General features: G+C 38.3%; 1 protein-coding gene and 1 pseudogene across 1 annotated transcript; both read left to right on the top strand.

Annotated features, from left to right (window-relative positions):
• Positions 1-1,694: 1,694 nt before the first annotated feature.
• On the top strand, positions 1,695-8,099 carry LOC116757711 (annotated as a pseudogene).
• Positions 8,100-20,235: 12,136 nt separating this feature from the next.
• Positions 20,236-21,654, top strand: LOC116757712 (NXPE family member 2-like). The gene is given in 3 exon segments (XM_032639806.1): positions 20,236-20,773; positions 20,776-20,809; positions 21,612-21,654. Coding segments are annotated over 3 exon segments (615 nt in total).
• Positions 21,655-23,732: the final 2,078 nt, after the last annotated feature.

The following is a 23,732-nucleotide window of genomic DNA, read 5'->3' on the forward strand; positions in this document are numbered from 1 at the left end:
CATGGATCAACCTAGAGAATATTATACTTAGTGAAGTCAGAAAAAGACAAATTAATATGATCTCACTTGTATGTGGTATCTAAAAAATAATACAAATGAATCTATACACAGAACAGAAACAGACTCACAGACATAGAAAAACAAATTTATGGTTACCAAACGGGAAAAAAGAGGCAGGGGGAGGTATAAATTAGGAGTATGGGATTAACAGATACAGACTACTGTACATCAAACAGATAAGCAACAAAGACTTACTGTATACCACAGGAAATAATATTTGATACATTGTGATAACCTATAATGGAAAAATAATCAGAAATATGTAGGTAGATAGATAGATATAAGCTAATCACTTTGCTGTATACCTGAAACTAACACAATATTGTAAATCAACTATACTTCAATTAAAAAATAAATACATAGAATTTTTAAATTATTTGAGGGAAAATTAACAAATTTATAATATTAGGCTCTACTACTTTTAAAAATGTTAAAGCTTTTCGTTCAAGGTCTTTTAAAAATGTTCTTCAAAAGAGTTTTCAAAAATGCCTCCAACAAAGGTCAGAGATTATCTCCTATTGTATTTTCTGGTGATTATTACTGGTATAGATAAATGTTATTTTTACAAGTTTATTTTGTATCCAGCTCCTTGCTGACGTCTGTAAATGCTAAAAATTTGCTAACATCTGGTGGGGGTTTTTTTGGTGGACAATAACAACATCTGCAAAAAATAAAATTAAAAAAGAAAAGAAAAATGAAAAATAAGACAGTTTGCTTCTTCCCTTACAATTCTCATACACTTGTTTGTTTGTTTTGTTTTATTGTTCAGGACTTCTAAAGTGGATAACATTTTTGTCTTATTCCTGACCTTGAAAGGAACTTGGGTTCTGTTAATTTTTAATTATATCTCATTTTCTTGTTTCTTGTTCCTTTTGATTTACTCTATTGCTTTGTACCAACCACGTGGGTCTTATTGATTTTATTGCTGGGGTGCAGTGGACCTATTTTTTTTTGTTTAAGCTTTATGTGTGTTCTAAAGTACAAAAGGGTTGACAACTACCAGTCTATAACCATTGTTCTCACAATTACCTGACTTGATTGCATGTGAGGCTTTTGAAAAACATAAACTCTCGGGCAAGGCATTTAGTGATCACGATTCAGCTGATCTGGGCAGCAGCTTGAGAATCCATATTTTTAGAAAAGTTTGCAGGAACCTCTGACTATCAATAAGATTTGGAAATTACTGAATTTGAGAACCTATAAAAACATGATCTAGTGTTAAAAGGATAAAAAGGAACCTCTAAGGTTCTAAAGATTTTTCAGTAAGAAGTTAACAGATGTTTAGGTGGTTTGGGGGAAAATGTGGAGGTGGCCAGCCATCCTGGAAGAGGTGTATTAATAAAGGAGTGAGAGCTGAAGGAAAGAAAGGTCAGCTCCAGAAAATAAAAACAGTTACTCATTAAAATGTATCAACAGAATGCAAAAAAGGAGTGGCAAGAAAGAGAGAGTTAAAAAAGAGGGCATAGCATAAAGCCATATTAAAATTAGACTTAACCCCCAGGGTAATGAGAAGCCATTGAAGGGATTTAAGCAGGGAGGGACGTGAAGAGAGTTTTTGCTTGAGAGGACTGATTTAGCAACAATGGAGAAAAATTAATGGGTGAGAAAGCGGAACTGAAGCTTTGACCCTTGGGATGACTTCTACAATTCAGGAAATAAACAATGGTGACTTGAACTATTATACAGTTGAGGAAGAAAAGACTATTAGACAAGGGTAAAAGATATACATAAGTAGAACTAACAGAAGGTAATGATGACTGGTGATAAGATGTATAAGAAAAGGAAGAGTAAATGCACTGGAATCAATTAATTACTCATAAGTATTCTCTGAGCTCTATATTTTGGATTTAATGTATTTATCTACAACTGTTCAGGCATTCTCAAAAACACTGAGGTTAAAGATAAATGTGTAGTATACATTTTATTCAAAATTGTCAGACTTTAAAGAAAATTGATGATAATATGTAAATAAATATTCAAACACAGAATAAGTAAAAATTATTTGGACAGGTTCATTTCATAGTATGTCACATTCCTTGCCCCTTCAGTTTGGTTCACTCTAACTTACCCATTTCTCTCCGCCACTGGAGCAGCTCCACAAAGTCCCCATAACCTAAAACATCACCGAGCCTGTTAAAGTCACCAACAGAGACTGAGCTGAGAATAAAGGGGATCATGGAGAAACTAGACCAGCTGATCCCACCCAGACCCTTCACCCACGTGAGCTCCACCACCAGCGCCACACACAGCAAAGCCACCCTCCTCAGCCCTCAAGACACATACTGCAGGGGGGATCAGCTAGACGTCCTGCTGGAGGTGAGGGACCACTTGGGACGCAGAAAGGAATATGGCGGGGATTTCCTGAGGACCAGGATGTCCTCCCCAGCTCTGAAGGCAGGCGCTTCGGGAAAGGTGACAGACTTCAACAATGGCACCTACCTTGTCAGCTTCACCCTGTTCTGGGAGGGTTGGGTGTCTCTGTCTGTCCTGCTCATCCTCCCCAGTGAAGGGTTGTCGGCTCTCTGGAGGGCAGGGAACCAAGGCTATTGACAGGGTGATCTTCACGGGCCAGTCTGCCAGTGGTACCTCCCATGTCAATACTGATTGCGCCCTGGTTTTAAATTCAAGTGCTGAACTGTGTGAGAACCTGGATACTCGTGTCCAAGAATTCTACTTTCTGACCTCAACACATACTCTGTGAGGCCCTGACTGACATGACCACCAGGAATGGAGAAATTTCTTATCGTACTGTCAAGGAAGAAGCTTTTTTTCACAGCTAAGTATACTTTTAGATACCCTGAGAGGTGCCCACAGGCAGAGCTACATTGCCTACCTCAATTAATATTGAGCATGGGGCTTCCCTGGTGGCGCAGTGGTTGAGAGTCCGCCTGCCGATGCAGGGGACACGGGTTCGTGCCCCGGTCCGGGAAGATCCCACGTGCCGCGGAGAGGCTGGGCCCGTGAGCCATGGCCGCTGAGCCTGCGCGTCCGGAGCCTGTGCTCCGCAACGGGAGAGGCCACAATGGGGAGAGGTCCGTGTACCGCAAAAAAAAAAAAAAAAAAAAAAAAAAAAAAATTGAGCATGACCCTCTCAGATGCCTCTTTAAGGTATGATCAGGTATGCGGCATCTTCCTGAGCCCCCTGTTCATGACTCCTACCACCAGGGTTGGCATTCTCACTCAGATGTTCAATAAAAGAGGGCTACCCAAGGTGAGCTATATTATATATGCCTGTCCTTCTCCATGATGACCGGTATTCTCAGATTCAGTCATATCTTTTACTGTAGACCTAGGTTTTACAAAATATGTTCAATGGAAAAGTATTCTGCTGTGTTAGTTAATAGATGTTACACCAGAAAAGGATTCCTCGATAAGTGTATGGTAACATCCATGCTTCTTCATCCCCCATATCATATTCTGTAGATTCTACCTCTTAAGTATCTTTCGCATTTATCCATTTCTCTCCATGATTACTGCTCTTACCTGAGTTCAGATCATCATCATCTCATCTAGATTACTTGTCACAGATTCCTTTCTGCCTAGCCTACCCTCTCTAATCCATTGTCCACACTGCAGCCTGAGTCATCTTTCCAACGATCCAACTCCTTCCTACTGGTCATCTCCAATTGATCTCAAGATCAGGTATTCTCAGATATTCTCAGATATCAGGTTGGAGGAGCCCTTCATACTCCCTGAGTTGTGATCTAGTGATTCTCGGAAGCCTCCAGTTGAACAGACCTCCATAAACTGGGGTGTAAGCGTGTTTCTCATATCAATCATGGCAGTGTCAATGCCAAGATTTTCTCCCATTCCTCACAAACATACTTACTTCCTGGTCTGCCAGCTCTACCATAAGCTGCAAAACACTTCATGAGTCACTTTGGGAATTTACAAATGATAACTTATATGCCACCACAAATCCCAGAACCTGTGGGCCAATCCCTGAGACAACCTATCAGTTCCAGACTCTTTGGTTACTTTGCTAACTTTCTGTAAGTCTCAGTCCATTTCCTTTTCCCTTTCCATTCTTTTTTTTCCCCCCAGGGATCCATTTTTTTTCCTGGGAATTCACTTTCCCTAAGCTTGGCCATAGAGTGGAATGCTAGGTTCTCAGAAACCCCTTTCTCAGCAGTTTTCTAAGTCAAGCTTACAGTCTTTTCCCCTTAAGCTCCCAAAAAATACGCTAAGAGGAAGTAAAGTATGGATAGCAAACATGGAAAAATAACATGCATTTCAGATCTTACAGAGTTATTCAAGTGTTGGCTTCTGATCAATAGTCTTCGATTCCCTTCTGAAACAAGTAAAAGCACAGTTGGGTTTCTGTTCTTTCCCTTTGATCTCTGATGGTACCCCTCACCAAATCTCTTCCTACCCAGTAAGTGTCCTTATGCCTAAGTCCCAGTAAGGATGAAAATGTGTTGATCCCTTCCTTTCTCTGGATTGAACCTGAAGAGACATCCATAGTAGCGAATCAGGTACCACTTATATCCGTTGTACTACCTGGCACCTGGGTCCCCATTCCCCCGTGCCCCCTTTCTGCCTGCTACCGCTTACCTACACATGTACACAGGATTGGAACAAAGAGTGAATCAAAGGGAGAGTAAGGGCTTTGAAGTAGGAGAGTCAGATAGCCTTTCATCAACTGGAGGAAAGAAATGCAGTGTATATTTATTCATGCCTCAGACTGAACATGACTTTCTGCCAGCCACTTTGTGAGGTATTAGGGACACAGCAGTGGACCAGGCAAATGTATTACCTTCCTTCGTAAAGCTTACAACCCTCGGAAAGCAAGTTTCTAGGAAAAATGGAAGGTAAACATAGCAGAAAACATACACAAAGAGGGAAGCAGGAACCCTGTGAGAAGAGGTCTTCATGCCAGGCTAAGAAGCCTGAAACCCTTAGGTGAGTGATGGGGATTTTAAATAAACAACTTTAAAATAAAGGATTTTAAGCAGTAATGTAGTTGCATTTGCAATAAGAAAGGATGCTCTGGCAGTTGTGTTGAAGAATTTAGGTGGGATAAGATTGAGACGGCCTGGGTAGAGGCTGACAGTAATCTAAGAAAAATATTGTATGAACTTGAATAAGTGATGTGTAAGTAGAGAGAGAGGAGGACTTTCAGATTAGATAAATACTTTGAAACTAAAATTCCAGGACACACTGATTGCATGTGACAGAAGAGCAGAGCTGCCCTGGACTTCAAGGTGCTCCCAGAAAGTTAAATAGTTTTCCTAATGCATATACAATGGATATACAATAAAAAATCCTAATTCATATACAATGCCCAATAGATACAATATTTACAACAACCATAATAGCTTGCAGTTGTAGCAAATTTTAAATTATCCTTCACTCACAAGCTTCTATTACTTGTATTGTGTCAACAGACAGCAGGGTAATTTGTTGTCTTATATTTTTGAAGGTCCAGTATAGGAGTTGAAATGATGAAACGTCTTAACCACATTGATGTCTCCTGATATAACAGTGAGTTTGCTTTGCCCTGTGGTAGGTGGTGCTTGGCATGGATCTTCTAAGAGACATTCTGACACAGAGGAAACTTTATCAGAATCAACCCTAACAATCACGGTTTTCCAGGAACACCATTCCTAGCAGGAGTCTGTGGTGTCAATCACCTTGGATTTTAAAGAGAGAAATCAATTCAAGGAAATTATTTCAAACTCTTTTTATAACAGATTTCATCTCAATTTATCCCAAAGGGGAAAGTATTCATATCCTACATCCATATTTAAACCCAGGAATGCATCTCCTAGAGTCAGTGATTCTGTCTGGGGGACATTCTGTACAAATCTCTGATGGATACCCACAGCTCCAGAGTAGGAACATTTTGGTTTAGTTAGCCGAATTCTCTGTGGGCATACCTTCCTAACTTTTAGTGGATGCACTTAGCAGTTTTATATGGAGTTTTCCGTTTCATTAAATGTGTTTTAGTGTTAAACACAAAGCCATGTTACTTACGAAAGAACAATGTTTATACTTAGCTTTAAAATAACTTTCTTTAAAGCCTAAGAGTTTACCAATAACAATCATTTTGAGATGTACCTCAACTGATTTATTGCCTAATATTTATTCATTTATTCAGCAAATGTTTATTGAGATTCTAACAGATATGAGGCGTTATGGGCAAATGGAGAAAAATAAATGTTCAGCAAGGCCGCAATCTGAAAGACATTTAACCTACCAATTCTATGAAGGAAGTAAAAAGGCAGAAGGGCTTATGATAAGGTGGTATTTGACTTAGCCCCAAAGGATATCTGTAGACAGGGAATGAGGTGAAAGGGAAAACTCATAAAGATCATGAGTAAGGTTGCCGGGTTTAGCAAATAATAATACAAAGTGTCAGTTCAATTTCAGTAATTCCTGATTTCTTATGCATATGACATGAGATAAAGGGAAAATATTGCACGAGAAATACTGACACTAAAAAATGATTGCTCCTTAAAAATAATTCAAATTCAATTTAGTATTCTGTATTTTTTTAATCTGATTACTCAGGAGCAAAATCATCATGAACTTTGTTCAACAGCCCAAAGGAGTGAGAGCATTTGGTGGAATGTAGTGGAGCATGAGGCTAAAAAAAGGAAGAAACTAAATCATGGAAGGCTCTCAAGTACAAAGCTGAGGATTTCAGTGTTTATTCAGTAAGTTTTTGAAAGCTACAAAAAAACAATGAAGGAAGAGAGTGATGCAATCTGCTTTGTACTTTAAAGAGCTAATTCACAATTTAACAAAACGTGCATGACCTACGGGAAGACAATTTAAATTGCTACTAAGTGATATAAAATAAAATTTATATAAATAGATGAAAAAATACTGTTTGTTTCTGGGTGGGATGACTTGATACCGAAAAAAATGTCAATCATCTCTGCATTATTTTCTTACTGTTGCTGTAACAAAGTATCTTGAACAACAAAAATGTATCTTCTTGAAACAACAAAAATGTATCACCTTGCAGTTCTGTAGTTCAGTAGTTCAACATCAGTCTCACTGGGCTAAAATTAAGGTGTAGCAGGACGGCATTCCCTTCCGGAGGCTCTAGGGCAGAATCAGTTTCCTTGTCATTTCAGGCTTCTGGAGGCTGCCCACATTCCTCGCAGCCCCCTTCCTCCTTTTCTCAAAGCTACAATGGTGGGTCAAGTCCTCACACCACATCTTTCTGACCCATTTTTCTGCTTCCCTCTTCCACTTTTGATAACTAAAGCGATTCAGATTGGTCCCACCCAGATAATCCAGGATAATCTCCCAGCTCAAAACACATACCCGTAATCATATCTGGAACGTCCCACTTGCCGTGGAAGGTAACATATTCACAGGTCTCAGGAATTATAAAGTAGATATTTTTGGAGGGCCATTAGTCTGCCTGCCACAATCCCTAAACTAATCAATAAATACAATGGAATCTTAAAACTATTACTAACATACTCTTAAAAGTATTCAAGCCTTTTCTAAAATTATCAAGTAAAATAAACACGTAAGACTGAATATAAGAGAATTTGCTATATATTTGAAATGGTCCTGCAGAGTGCTTAGTTTGACACTTGGCAAAAATGAATACCCTGACACATTAATATTATACAAGATATGGTTTATGATAATAAACTCACCGAAGTACGCCAGTGCATTATTAGGATGGGTAGAGCAATGTTAAGTTTCCAGGGCTATGATATTCAGCCATCCAGGATGCGATGCTGTCAAACATTATAGAAGGTCAAACATGTCACACGGAAATTCCAACACAGGAATTTCATAGGATTATGAAAACTCTCTTTAGCAGGCCAAAATCACCAGGACTTAACAACTCCTCCAGGTCATCAAGGAATAGCTAATCCAGAATTTTTCCAGTTCTGCAATCAGCACCATTTTGCCATTTGTCCAAAGGTTACACGCACAGAACAACCATGTTGATGACTGTTATGTGGACATTGACAACCAGAGACCACAAGGCCTACATGGGGCTAATCAAGGAAAGTGAAGCAGGTGGTCTCCCAATATCCGTTCCCCTCTCCCTCTTTAGTAACTGAACACCAGAATTTTAGCTGGGTCCATTGTCACAAACTAAGGGCCACAGCCTTCTTTCAGCTAGTTAAGGCCATAACTAGATTTTTGCAAGGATTGTGAGTGGAAGTGATAAGGGAAACTTCTAGGTCATGCGTTTAAAAGTAAAACAACTAGCCCTCCCCTTCCTACTGGCTGAACTGTAGATATAATGGTAAGAGATGAAAGAGCCATGTTAGACCGTGGGACTGAAGTCATAGGTTAAGAATAGCACCTTAACTGTGGTGATGGCGTCATGGGTTTATGCATATGTTCAAACTCATCAAACTGTACACATTAAGTATATGCGTTTTTTTGTACACCAATTAGATCTCAGTAAAGTTGTAAAAGGAATAATAAAATTAAGAGTATCACACCAGCCCCCCCGAAAAAAGAACAGCAGAACAAGCAGACAGAAGGAACTGGAATCCCTGACACCATGCAACATATTAGCCCTGGCTTGCTCACTATATGACTGTTATGTGAGGGATAAATACGTTTGTATTTTTAAGTCATTATTATTTTCTTCCTATCTAATACAGAATATGATATTAGTACAGAAGTGCTGATGTAAACAAACCAAAATACGATGCATTGGTCTAGTGGTAGGAGAGTGACACAGCAAGTGACGAGGAAGCATGACAGGTAAGGAATCTGATGATCTCTGTTACCCCATAGCAAAACTCTTGGTGCACTGCTACCTGAGATACATTGGAAGACAGACCATGTGCCAAGAGAGCTTGTAATTCTAATGGAACTCGCTGGGAAAATCTCAGAATATTGGTTTGTGTTGCCTGCTGCGTGTCACTTTTAGCAAAATCCTATTTAAAAATATGAATTCAAGTTAGATATTTTAAGCTTTTTTGAAGTTTTTTAAATGTGGATATGTTATTTTTTTTTTTTTTTTTTTTTTTTTTTTTTTTTGTGTTACGCGGGCCTCTCACTGCCGTGGCCTCTCCCGTTGCGGAGCACAGGCTCCCGACGCGCAGGCCCAGCGGCCATGGCTCACGGGCCCAGCCGCTCCGTGGCATGTGGGATCTTCCCAGACCGGGGCACGAACCCACGTCCTCTGCATCGGCAGGCGGACTCCCAACCACTGCGCCACCAGGGAAGCCCTGGATATGTTATTTTTAAGCTATTTTTAAAATGTTTAAAAATATTCCTATAAAAAAAGTTCATAGAAAAAATAAATTATTGCTTCATTAATTGAGCAAGGGTAAGTGATTTTATACAAGGACACCAACTGTCAGACCAGTGATATTCAGGTTAGAGACCAAGGCCTAAGTCAGCACAGCATCAGCAAAGATGGCAAAGAAATGATAGAACTTCAAGATTCAGTTAATACGATTAAGATAAACGGATGTTTAAAAGGAAAACTCATTTACCTCCTGTGAGACTCTACCCTGTGGTAGTGGATGCAGTACCTACTCAAAGTTGTAAAAAGTATGTAACTATTTTATATTCTTTTAGAAATTCAGGCTGGTATAAAAATACTTTTAATAAGGTCTCTATTCTCTCATTTTGGCTGTTTTATTTTCAACTTCACTTATCTTTCCAGATTTGAGCCTTTTAATTTAGAATATATTGTATTCCCTCTTTCAGAAGAAATGTTGTTCCTGTTTATAAATTCCAATGAAAACTTTACATTTTGATTGACACTTCACACATATGAACAGGTACTCTACCCTAGAGAGTAGGGAAGATCCAGTCAGAAATAATCTTGATGGGTGAGCATTTGAAATGGTACGATATTCTTTTTAAAAATATTAATCATGTCCTTCTAGTTAAAAGGTTTATTTATTTTTTTATCAGCACTAAAATTTTTTATCTTATGGAACTAGAATTTTTAAGAAACAATTCCCTCTGGATACAGAAAGACAGACACATTCAGAGTCAGTGGGGAAAATATAGCTACCCTTTTATCACTTTCCTATTCTGTGATAGATGAGGATTATATCCCAGGAAACTGACCAGATATCAGCCATCATCATCAAAGAAACACAGCCAACACCACACTTGGCTAGCACTTCAGACCCTTCCGCATTGACATTTTTATTCACAGGGCCATCAGTATCAGAAAGGCTATTGAATGACTATTCCTAAGAAGCCCGGACACTAAAATGATCCTTAAAACAGAAAACATCAGGGAGATACACATAGACACAAAGAGGTTTGGAGACATCCGCGGTTAACATTCAATATCTTACCAGGAAGGACATTTTCAAAAATTTCAATGTAGGTGTCATTGATACCTAGGATAGCACCATTGCACATGGCACCAATAGTATCCACACACCTGACCATATGATTGGAAATCAGACTAACATGTACTTAAACTACATTTGTTAAAACAATATACAAAATCCCTAGGGACCAGTCGGCAAATAATCCTATCTGTATTGTCAGAGAAGTTTTACTTATTTTAGGGACAAAGAAAATCAAATTTAAAAGATTCCATCTGGGCAGGGAGGACACTTAAGAACAAAGACAACCAATATAGGCTGCAAAGCCAAAAACACAGACATGAGGAATGATTATGCCATGCCCAGAGCTTGTCTACATGTGAATGTTTTTATTCTGTAAGTAAACTTTGGGTCGTGATTTCTATTACTTGTGGAGGAAAGCATCCTATTTGATACTTTAGTAGGGTAAAAGAGAATAAAAGTGATCACCATGATGGTCTAAAACAGGGGTCATCTAACTTTTCTGTAAAGGGCTAGATAGTAAATGTTTTAGGCTTTGCAGGCCATTACCTCCGTCACAATTGCTCAACTCTGCCATTGTAGCATGAAAGCATAAATGCAGCCAAGACAACATGTAAAAGAATGAGTATGGCTGTGTTCCAATAAAACATCATTTATGGATATTGAATTTTGAATTTCATATAGTTTTATTCTTCTTTTGCCCAACTTTTTAAAAATGCAAAAACCATTTTTAGATGACGGGTCCCCTTACAAAAAAGTGGTAAAATGTATTTGACCTCTAGGCCATAGTTTGCCAGCACCTAGTTTAAAACAAAAATCTTGATAGACTTGAACACAAATTCTTTGGAGGTTGAGGGGAAAACTAGTAACAAACTAGGAAGAGAAGAAAGCTCCCATACCTTAAAATTTAGCTACCAGAAAACTACAATAAACATCACTTAGTGAATGAAACATAACAAACGTTTCTTACTAACGTCAGGAAGAAAACATGAATGCCTGTCACTATTGCTATTCAACAGTGTCCTGGCTGTATCTGTCAGAAAGAACAGAAGTAACTGTGCTGGTTATCTGATCACTCACTTTCAGAAACATTCTCTTTAAAAAATACATTCTCATTTTAAAAACATTCTCTTTAAAAAAAGAGCTAAATATAAAAATTTAGAAGGTGACCTAATATAAGCTCAACATACAAAAATTAATAATTTCCCTCATAGTAGCAATAGATGATTAGAAAATATAATTAAAATCCCATGGTATCTTATGTTGTATTATATTTAATTTTAGAAATTTGGGACTTTTGACCTATTGGAAATGCATGTTTTAAAACCATCACTATTGTAAAACATAACGATATATTTAGGAGTGTACACAAAACTTAAAAGTACAACTCAGTAAACTATCAAAAACACTGAGTAACCCAAAAGATAGGAATAAATACAACAATGTGTAAGATACACACACACACACACACACACACACACACACACACACACACACACCACTCTCCAGCCACAAATGGAAAGACTAAACAGACCTATAAATGCAACACAATTCCAATCAAAATCTGAACAGGTTGTGTGTGTGTGTGTGTGTGTGTGTGTGTGTGTATCTGTGAGCACATGCATAATTTGGCAATATGATTCTAAAATTTCTAAGAAAGTTCAAAGGGCCAAAAATACCAAGATACTGCTAAAAAAAGAAGGTTACAGAACTTACTTTTCCAGATATCAACACTTATTTTAAAGCTATTTATAGAATTATGACAGTGTGGTACTGGTGCAAAGAGAAACATGACAAATGAAACAGAATACAGAGAACAGAACTCTTGGCTCCTGACAAACAGACCACTGCAGAGCAATGAGGGAAGCAGTGAGTGACCCTTTTCAATAAATAGTTCTGGGAAAACAGGGTACCCATATGGGAAAAATAAAATTGGACCCCTACAGTCCTTGGGAGATCACAGACATAAATGCGAAAAGCAAAGCAATAAAGCTTCTCGAAGAATACATCTTACACTCTCTGTAGTAAAGAGCCACGTTTTTGGACTTCCCTGGTGGTGCAGTGGTTAAGAATCCGCCTGCCAATGCAGGGGACACAGGTTCAATCCCTGGTCCAGGAATGTTCTACATGCCGCGGAGCAACTAAGACCGTGCACCACAACTACTGAGCCTGTGCTCTAGAGCCCACATGTCACAATCACTGGAGCCCGCGTGCCTAGAGCCGCTGCTCTGCACAAAAAGTCACCGGGATGAGAAGCCTGTGCACCGCAACGAAGATTAGCCCCAGCTCGCCGCAACTAGAGAAAGCCCATGCACACAGCAACTAAGACACAATGCAGCCATAAATTAATTAATTAATTAATTTTTAAAAAGAGCCATGTTTTTAAAAATATCCAAAATCTCAGATGCTTGACTCACCATGAGTTCAATCACACCAGAACTATCAGCAAGATGAGTCCTCTTGCACGCCATGTAATGTCACATCACCATAAAAGTTTCTGAATGCATACTCTCAATCTCTGTACTTATCTCATCATGGATCAGTTAAAAAACAGTTCAGAATTAGCACAGGTCCTCAGAGCATAGTTTGATCAGCACAGTAATAAATAGTTCCTGGACTGTTGAAGATAATATAAGAAAATAACTTTATGACTTCCAGGTAGAATGTTTTCTTAGACTGAATTCCAAAGACACTAATCAGGAGGGGAAATACTGGTAAGTTTTAGTACATTAAAACCAGGAACAGCTATCAAAAGATACCATTAAGAGAGCAAAAAAATAAACCAAAAACTGTGAAAAGACATTTGTAATACATAGAATAAAGTACTTTCTCTTTTCTCTGTGTCCAGATAACTTAAAACCCCAGATTGATAAGTCAGACTATGTAAAAATAAAAACATTTTACATGTCCCCCCAAAAACCATAAGCAGAGTCAAAAGATAAATTACAGGGCTTGCCTGGTTGCGCAGTGGTTGAGAGTCCGCCTGCCGATGCAGGGGACTTGGGTTCATGCCCGGGTCCGGGAGGATCCCACATGCCACAGAGCGGCTGGGCCCGTGAGCCATGGCTGCTGAGCCTGCGCGTCCGGAGCCTGTGCTCCGCAACAGGAGAGGCCACAGCACTGAGAGGCCCGTGTACCCCCCCCCCCAAAAAAAAAAGATAAATTGCAAATAGAGAAAAAACACTTGCAACTTACATCCTTGACAAAAAACTATTATGCCTATTATATAAAAAGTTCTTAAAATTGAAAAGAAAAAGGCCCAGATAGGAAAATTAGAAAAAGATAAGAGTAGACGATTTAGTTGAAGAAATGAAAATGGCCCTTAAACACAGAACAAGAAATATATATCTAAACTACACTGAGATACCATTTCTCTTCTATCAAGATGACAAAAATTCCAAAATTTGAAAACATATGATATTGATGAGACTGTGGAGAAACAGTCATTCTCAGACATCACTGATGGGAATTCAAAATGGTACAGCCCCGGTGGAGAGAAATTTGGCAATATTTGGAAAAGGTACATATGTATTTACCTTTTGACCCAGCATTCTCAAAGACACTAACAAAACTGTGAAACGACTCTACACAGATTATTCATTGGAGCACTGTTTGTGATATCAAAAAGTTGGAAAACAAACAAAATGTGCATCTATAGGGGACCAAACAGATTATGATACATCTTCTCAAGATAACACAATGCCACCATAAAAAGGAATAGGGAGAGCTCTACAAACTAATGTTGTTAGTCTCAGGATATACTGTAAATGAGAAAAGTTGCAGTACATAGTGTGCAACCTCTTAGGTAATTAAAAGGGAAGGATAGACACAGCTGTATTCGCTTATAACTGCAGTAACAACAACAGAACCACTGGATGAAAAATGATAAGTTAATCCATAAAGGCATGCAGAATTCAGAGTAGAAGGGACATGTATAGAAGCAAGACTCTTATACTTTGTTACATAGTTTTGGTTTTGGAACCATACATATGATTTACGTATTAAAAACATTAAACCAAAAAGAAAAAAATTCCTAAAAATGAAAAAATAAATAAATAAACCTAGCTGTAAGTCAAGTTGGTGACACAAAACTATGTTTTTCTGTGTTTCAGAGACTTAAGAACACAGCATTTTGACTGTACTTCCATGGTTGCATATATTCTAAGGAAACATAGAGCTAGAAAAAATTCCCAAGTTTCACACAACAGTCTTTTTATTAGAACTAATACTGATATTATTATTTTGTAACTGTTTTTTACATTTTATTGGATAAGGCAAATTTTTATGTTAGTGATATCAGGAAATGGAGTTTTTAATGAAAAAGAAAAATGCAAGTAAAAAAATTAAAAACGTTAAAACAAACTTTTCAAAAATTGAATTGGAAACATCTGTATAAATTCATGATTCTTTTTATTTTCAAATATACATATGTCCTAGCTCTATCCAGTGAAAAGGCCCAGAGCAAAAATAACCCATTAGCAATAATCACTCCTAGCACCTAGACTGTGGTCTCTAAGAAGACTTCCTCACTAAAAGGAACCAGGGATCCTTGAAGAAAAGAGTTCAGTTTTCTCCAAAAATTTACATGCAGCCACTTGCAATGCAATCACCTTGTCTTTGATTTCCCTCCTTTTGATTATGCTAATGACACATACTGAGAACTTCAAAGATCCCCATCAAGAAGATATTGAGGGACTTCTCTGGTGGCACAGTGGTTAAGAATCCGCCTGCCAACGCAGGGGACACGGGTTTGAGCCCTGGTCCGGGAAGATCCCACATGCCACGGAGCAACTAAGCCCTTGTGCCACAACAGCCTGCATGCTAGAGCCCGTGAGCCACAACTACTGAGCGCGTGCACCACAGCTACCCTCACGCCTAGAGCCTGTGCTCCTCAACAAGAGAAGCCACCGCAATGAAAAGCCCACGCACCACAATGAAGAGTAGCCCCGCCTCGTGCACAGCAACGAAGACCCAATGCAGCCAAAAATAATTAATTTTTTTTAAAAAAGAAGATATTGAAGCAACTGTAGGAAGAACGAGGTTCTGCTCTGAGAATCATTCATTAAATGAACACTTGTTTACTCAACAACTATTATATGGCGGCTTCGGGGTGTGGACATAATGTTAAACAAGAGAGAATACCAGTCAGTATCAAACTATTGCAATCCAGTGTGATACCTGCTACGAAAGGATGCTAGGGGAAACAGAGTCACGCCCCAGCACTGAGTCCAGAGAATGCTTCCGGAGGAAGTAATATCTGAAATGATACCAGAAAAATGAGTAGAATTCAGGGACGCAAAAGAAGGGTTACAAAGGGAGCAACCTAGAGGGAAAGCGTTCTGGAAGGAACAGCATGTACAAAAGGGCTCATCTTCCATGTGCCTTAGTATGCAGGCCCTCCCTTGTCTGCTTTGTTTTCAAATAAGATGATTCATAAAACACTGCTAGCACCTATATTAGGGCTACATGTATGGAACATCTTTACAACTGAAGGATTCCACAAAGATTTTTTTTTTTTCAAAGTTTCAGTTTCTCCACTTTCTCAATAAAACCTCTCTCAGAATTCAGCCTATCCCAGGTCAGACCAAGAACATGGTATTAAATTGCCTGGTGATATACTGAGGGTGGGAAAGTTTTTTTAATTGGGAAAGATTTAATATTCCCTCAGTTGTTAACGCCTAATTTTGTAACTTGAGAGACTAAAGTAAATGAGATGGATAGAGTTAAACTTACTTTGCCTTAACCTGTGTCCCCAACTAAATTTTATATTACTCTTGAGTAGAGATCTTGCTTTGAATGCCCCTTACTATGCCTAGTAAAGACAGATTCTAAAATGTCTGTTGAACAAATGGATAAATTGTCCAGTACATTTTAAAGAAATATCACAGTTTCTGAAGTGCCTAAGAGTTTCAAAAATTTTTCAGTCTCCTCCCCTTGCGACCTAGCTCAGTCTTAGGGGATGAGGGTAACTATGGAATGGAACAGTCTCCTTCTAAACTATACATGCAAAACAGACTCCAGAGCTCCCTGAGCTGCCCTATAGGACAGGCTCTGGTTGATGTGACCAAATCTAGGAGTCATGCTGCTCAGCCTCTGCACCATCCCCTAGGGTCGCAGTCACATAAACGAACAACACCTGCCCCACCACCATCACCACCACCACCACTACACACACACACACACACACACACACACACACACACACACACACTTGGAGGTGGGGCTGCAGAATGGTCAGATCACAAGCTTGAGAGTCAGATTGCCTGGACTTGTATCTTGACTTTGACAGTTATTCCTCTTATGGCCATAGGCAAATTAGTTAATATCTTCCTGCTTCATTTCCTAATCTATGAAATAACTATAAGATAGGACTTACCTCATAGAGTTGATTGTTTCCTCATATTCACAAAATAATTATGTAGCTGGTTATGTCTTCATCGCCTCCCAAAAAATTCTTCCATTGCCCAGAAAGAATTTAGATCCCACATCCAAATCAATTCAAACCTCAAGCCTTCTGGTGATTTTTTTCTTTCTACATACCAGGGACCTTCATATCTAATATATCTTGACAACACACTTTACAGGCCACACCTGGAACCTTGTTATCACCCAACTGATATCTCATACTTTTTAACCGCAGACACTTAATCTTCTACATTTCTTACACAGGCATATCTTGTTTTATTGAACTTTACTTTATTGTACTTTGCAGAGATTGCATTTTTTTAAGTTTTTTTTTTTTTAACGTGGACCAATTTTAAACTCTTTATTGAATTTGTTACAATATTGTTTCTGTTTTATGTTTTGGTTTTTTGGCCCCGAGCCATGTGGGATCTTAATTCGCTGACCAGGGATTGAACCCACACCCCCTGCATTTGAAGGCGAAGTCTCAACCACTGGGCCACCAGGGAAGTCCAGATATTGCATTTTTTACAAATTGAAGGTTTGTGGCAACTCTGAGTTGAGCAAGTCGATTGGTGCCATTTTTTCCCACAGCATTTGCTCACTTTGTATCTCTGCGTCACATCTTGGTCATTCTTGCAATATTTAAAACTTTTTCATTATTATTTTATTGGTTATGGCAATATATGACCAGTGATCTTTATGTTACTCTTATAACTGTTTGGAGGCACCACAAATTGCACCCATATAAGACAATGAATTAATTGATAAGTGTTGTGTGTGTTCCAGCTGGTCCACCCACCAGCTATTCCCCTCTCTTCCTCTCCTCAGGCCTCTCTATTCTGAGACACAACAGTATTGAAATTAGGCCAATTAATAACACTCCCCTGATCAGTCAGCAGCCATCAACGTCAGGGCAAGACCCCCTACCAGCCAAAAGATGACAACTCACTGAAGGCAAGATGATGGTTAGCGTTTTTAGCAATAAAGTATTTTTTAATTAAGGTATGGACATTGTTTTTTTAGACATAATGCTATGGCACACTTAAGAGATGACAGTATAGTGTAAACATAACTTTCATATGGAGTGGAAAAAAAATTCATGTGATTCACTTTAAGGCGGATATTCGCTTTGTTGCAATCTGGAATTAAATCCGTAATATCTCCAAGGTATGCCTGTACTCTCACTCTCATTACACCTTGAATTCACTCACTAATCCAGTAAACAAAAATGTCTTGAAGCCTTTTATGTCCCAGGCACTGTTTCCTTGATTCTTTCATTTTCTTTCAACTCATAAGACTCCGCCTGGCCCCAATTTTCCTTTTCTTCCCAACATAGGTTCTGTAGCTAATTACTTGAACTGTTTTCTCCCCTAAATCCTCAAATTCATTGAACACGTTTTTCTGTTTGAAATCTCAGTTTCCTAGAAGGAAAGCATATTTTAATTCTTAATTTGTCCCTTGTACAGTTGCGTTTTTCTGAAGGTTAAAGAAATAATAAGCAAAATTGCTTCTCTAGATATCATACACTGCTGGAGATTACAAGTTAATTTGTATTCTCACCTTATACCACGTATCAAATGAATCTCAGGTTATTTATAGATTCAAACTTTTAAAAAAAAATCTAACTATTACAACAAACACAGGGGATATAGTCCTTATGAACTCTTCTTTTTAAAATGTAGAAGACCAGCCTCAGTTAAACAAGGGATAAATGATGAAAAACTCTTACAAATAGAATGACAACAATTACTGAATCCACTAAACTATAATACTGGCCAAAACCAAAACAAAACTAGGGAGATTATGGTGGAAAACCATAAATGTTGTGTGTTCTGACACACAAATATTATAAACTCTGATAACACAGAAATGTTATAAATAACAAAAGATGGAGGAGGGCAGGTGGAGAGATTTCCTTATCATTTTCAGCCTGGTATTTAAAGATACTTTTTAAAGCTAATAAGTACACACACATATATATACATAAATATTAAAAATATGTGTTTTAATAAACAAGTTATACATAATACAATTATATATTATATATGTATTACATATAGTACTTACATATACTATAGTATAATATGCTATACATTATAGATAATATATAATATATATTATATATATTATATAGTACTATATATATCATAGTATATATAGAATATTCTGTATACAGTTATACATATAACTTTATTAAAACACACACTTTTAAGGAAATAGGGTGAACTCAAAGATAAATAATTTAAAGAACAAAAATACAGTAGTGGAGAGGAGAAAATTGGGGCAAGACAGTGTAAATAATTTTGGTCACTACTTATGGTAGGGAGTCAACAGATATTGCTGAAAAAAGAATATTAAATGTGTTATGTAAATCTGTTGCACGTATTTGTTATATTATATAAAGAAAATTACGAGAACGAAAACACAAACCTGGACTTCCTGGTGGTCCAGTGCTTAATACTCTGCGCTTCCACTTCAAGGGGCATGAGTTCCATCCCTGGTCAGGGAACTAAGATCCCACATGCTGCGTGGTGTGGTCAAAAGAAAAAACCCACAAACTTTTCCATATTTTAGGACATACACATTAAAAAATGCCCTTAAATTTCAAACCAGTAATTCCACTTCCGAGTAAATGTACAAGATTATTAATTTCCATATTAGTAGAAAATGAGGAAAATCTGTACGTCCACCGACAGGTGACTGTTAAAGAATGATACATCCATTCAATGAAATACTTTGAGTCCATCTAAATGGATGACTGAAGCAGCTCAGTATGTGCTAAAATGAAGAGATATTCAGAATATATCTTTACATTAAAAAGCAAGGCACAGAACAATGCATATGTTACCATTTATGTAAAAAGAAAAGAGAATATATGTAGTGTGTGTGTATGTGCATACACATGTGTATATATACATAGGCTCTGGAAAGATATTTATAAAAGAGATGAGAGTGATTAATCCTGGGAGGAAAACTGTGTGGCAGGAGACAGGAATGAAAGAGGGAGGCTCCTTTCATACTTCTTTCCATTTTGTATCTTTTTAATTTTGTACCTTGTTTATGCGGTACCTACCAAAAAAACTTGACATTTCACTATTAAAAATGTTTATTTTTTTATTATGATTTTTCCTTTCATTTTATTAGGACACAGACATGGTGAAATATTTCTTAATATTTAATTCTTTCAATGTACTGTTGTAACCACTTCTTAATCAAAAGAATTCTTTTAATATTTTTTAATATCTTTAAATACTTTTTAATGGGCTTTAATAGCCTATGGAATAGTAGTGGAATAGTAATAGAACAATTGACACATAGGTTTTACCAAAAGCTTTCTGCACTTTAATTATGGAAATACCTTGGTGGTAATATATTAATAAAGATATAAATCCAACCTTAAGGTTAACAGAGACAGGCTCAGCTGTGTACACAGAATATGTCTCAGTCTTTGTCATTTCAAGTTTGGCGTGAATAAGAGATGCCTCCCTTTATGCATCACAGAAATACCTTCAAAATGGTCTTACACCATGAAGTACCACTGGATCCAGCAGTTTCACCAACAGAGACTGAGCTGAGAATAAAGGGGATCATGGAGAAACTAGACCAGCTGATCCCACCCAGACCCTTCACCCACGTGAGCTCCACCACCAGCGCCACACACAGCAAAGCCACCCTCCTCAGCCCTCAAGACACATACGGCAGGGGGGATCAGCTAGACGTCCTGCTGGAGGTGAGGGACCACTTGGGACGCAGGAAGGAATATGGCGGGGGTTTCCTGAGGGCCAGGATGTCCTCCCCAGCCCTGAAGGCAGGCGCTTCGGGAAAGGTGACAGACTTCAACAATGGCACCTACCTTGTCAGCTTCACCCTGTTCTGGGAGGGCCGGGTGTCTCTGTCTCTCCCGCTCATCCTCCCCAGTGAAGGGGTGTCGGCTCTCTGGAGGGCAGGGAACCAAGGCTATGACAGGGTGATCTTCACAGGCCAGTTTGCCAGTGGCACCTCGCAAGTCAATACTGATTGTGCCCTCATTTTAAATTCAAGTGCTGAACTATGTACCTGGATACTCATGACCAAGCAGCCTTTTACTGAAGTCTACAAATAATAAATGTTGGAGAGGGTGTGGAGAAAAGGGAACCCTCTTGCAGTGTTGGTGGGAATATAAGTTGGTACAGCCACTATGGAAAACAGTATGTAGGTTCCTCACAGTTGCCATATGATACAGCAATCCCACTCTGGGCATACACCCAGACAAAACTATAATTCAAAAAGATACATGCACCTCAATGTTCATAGCAGCACTATTTACAATAGCCAAGACATGGAAACAATCTAAATGTCCATCAACAGATGAATGGATAAAGAAGATGTGGTATACACACACACACACACACACACACACACATACACACACACAATGGAATATTAGCCACAGAAAAGAACAAAATAATTCCATTTGCAGCAACATGGATGGAACTAGAGATTATCATACTAAGTGAAGTAAGTCAGAAACAGAAAGACAAACACCATATGATATCACTTATATGTAGAATCTAAAATACGACACAAATGAACTTTTATGAAACAGAAACAGACTCACAGACATAGACAATAGACTTGTGGTTGCCAAGGGGAGTGGGTGGGGAAGGGATGGAGTGGGAGTCTGGGATTAGCAGATGCAAACTATTATATATGGAATGGATAAACAACAAGGTCCTACTGTATAGCACAGGGAACTATATCCAGTATCCTGTGATAAACCATAATGGAAAAGAATATGAAAAAGAATATATATGTATAACTGAATCACCTTGCTGTATAGCAGAAATTAACACACCATTGTAAATCAACTATACTTCAACAAAATTTTGTTAAAAAAGAAGCCTTTAACTATGTGAGGCCTCAACACATGCTCTGTGAGGCCCTGATCATGTGACCACCAGAGACTCAGTCAAGAAGGGTAGAGACTTTTACATAGCGCAAGCAAGCTTTCAAACTAATGTGCATTGAGACATTTTCCTATAGCAACCAGTCCAATCATTTTAATTAACAGTGAGCACTGCACTCTCAATGTTCAAATACCTATGGGTTATCAACATTATTCTCCTAAAGGCCACAGTTCTATCAGGTGATTTTCTCCATACAGGTGGTTCAGGCCTGGGAATGGATGGTTCCCTGCCCTTGTAGGCCCCAAAGTACTACATCATCCCATGTTGGTTTCCTTAAATCTCGCCTTTATTAAACTCTCCTGGGTCACCATGTTTGCGCCTGTCATGTTTCCTCATGGGCTCCTGAATGAGCCAGAGGAAACTTCATGTGCAAATTTACTAAAAGGGCGTTTACAAAATTGAAAGAAGGTAATGCGGCTGGGGGTTAGACAAGGAGGAAGATGATGAAAGATGAGGAGGGAAGGTGGCCGGGGCCAGCCGTATCATGAAGAATCTGTTAAAGGAGTTTGGATTTTATTTCAAGTAAAATAGGAAGATATCAAAGTGTTCCATGCAGGAAGATAGTCTTCTTTCTTATTAATCTGTATTTTATTAAACTAATACATATGCATTGTCCAAAACATCAAATTGAGCTCACTACAGCATCAATTGTACCAAAACCCAGCAGTTTCTACCACACTCTCCCCATCCCCCCATACAATCACTCTGAATTATTTTAACTGTTTTAAACATTATTTACCACCATATTTTTTAGCTATTATGCTTATGTAGTTTGATCAACTTAATTTTCTAAACAAATCTCAATTTTATGAACAATCGACTCAATTTTCTGAATAAATCTCAATTTTCTGAACAAATCAGGGATTTTCTCAGGTAAAAGAAGCCCAGAGGCAAAGCAGGGATGGCACACAACCCAATACGCCATCAAGACCCATCTGAGCCCTTTCTGCTCTAACTCCCCTCATTAGCACATGACTTTCTCTCTCATCCTTGTCACCTCAGTGTCTCAAGATGGATGCTGCACCTCCAGCAACTCAACTGTATTCCAGGCAAGAAGAGGAAGGGCAAAGGACACATTTCAGCTGCATCTGCCACCCAATGACTTCTGATCATGTGTCACATGTATCACTGGCCAGATTGATATAAAATGACCACTCTTACTGACAAGAAAGGCAAGGAAATAAAATTCTTTTGCTAAGCATGTTGCTACCGTGTGTTCTGTTAGGAGAAGAATGGACCCCAGGTAGGTCTCTAGCAGTGTTTGTAACACTGCTATGTCTTCCTTTTGCCATTTTGGCATTTTATATCAATTCCCTAGGTTGGTTGTAAAAGATTTGGTTCTCTTACATCACACTTGCACCACATTTTCCTTTACTACTTTCTCTAACTATACACAAGGGCTTTACTAAGTTAACTTAGTAGTGTTTTGCATTGCTAATTAAATTTTGTTATCTGCTGAGCCAAGTAGTACACCTTCCTTACCCTCTCCAAAAAAATACAAATTTTTTGGTTTTACTGGAATTTCATTTGCTTCGTTTTCTATGTATTTATCTTTAATTTGTCCACATCCTCCATCATAACTGTCAAAATTCTTCCATTCTTATTTTCCAAAACATTGACGGCATCAGATAAGGTTTCAAGTCTATCTTTATCCCTGCAGAATTCTTGCCCGGAGCCCTTTGCCACCTATTCTGGTTGGGAATGACTGCTTTCCACCTGCTATACAAGGAAGAAAATGACCTAGGAACTCCTCACCACTTCCCTGTACTGCATCTCTGGTCTCCTGAGTTTACTGCTCATTTGGCTTAAGCATATCTTTCAAAAACTTTCTTAGAAAAGAAAAATTTAATTTTTACTTCTTGCTTATCTAAAAATATCTTTATTCTACCTTGGCACTTTTTGGAAAGTTGGGTTGGGTTTAGATTTCTGAGTTGATTAATGATTCTCCTTCAGAATTTTAAAGTCCGCTATTTTTCAGTGTTCTCTAACTACAGAGTGTGGTGCCATTATGATTCCTAATACTTGCTATGTCATCTGTTTCTCTCCTCATCTCTTTTCTTCAAAT

This window comes from Phocoena sinus, chromosome 8 (assembly GCF_008692025.1).
Source record: "Phocoena sinus isolate mPhoSin1 chromosome 8, mPhoSin1.pri, whole genome shotgun sequence".
Taxonomy (NCBI): Eukaryota; Metazoa; Chordata; class Mammalia; order Artiodactyla; family Phocoenidae; genus Phocoena; species Phocoena sinus.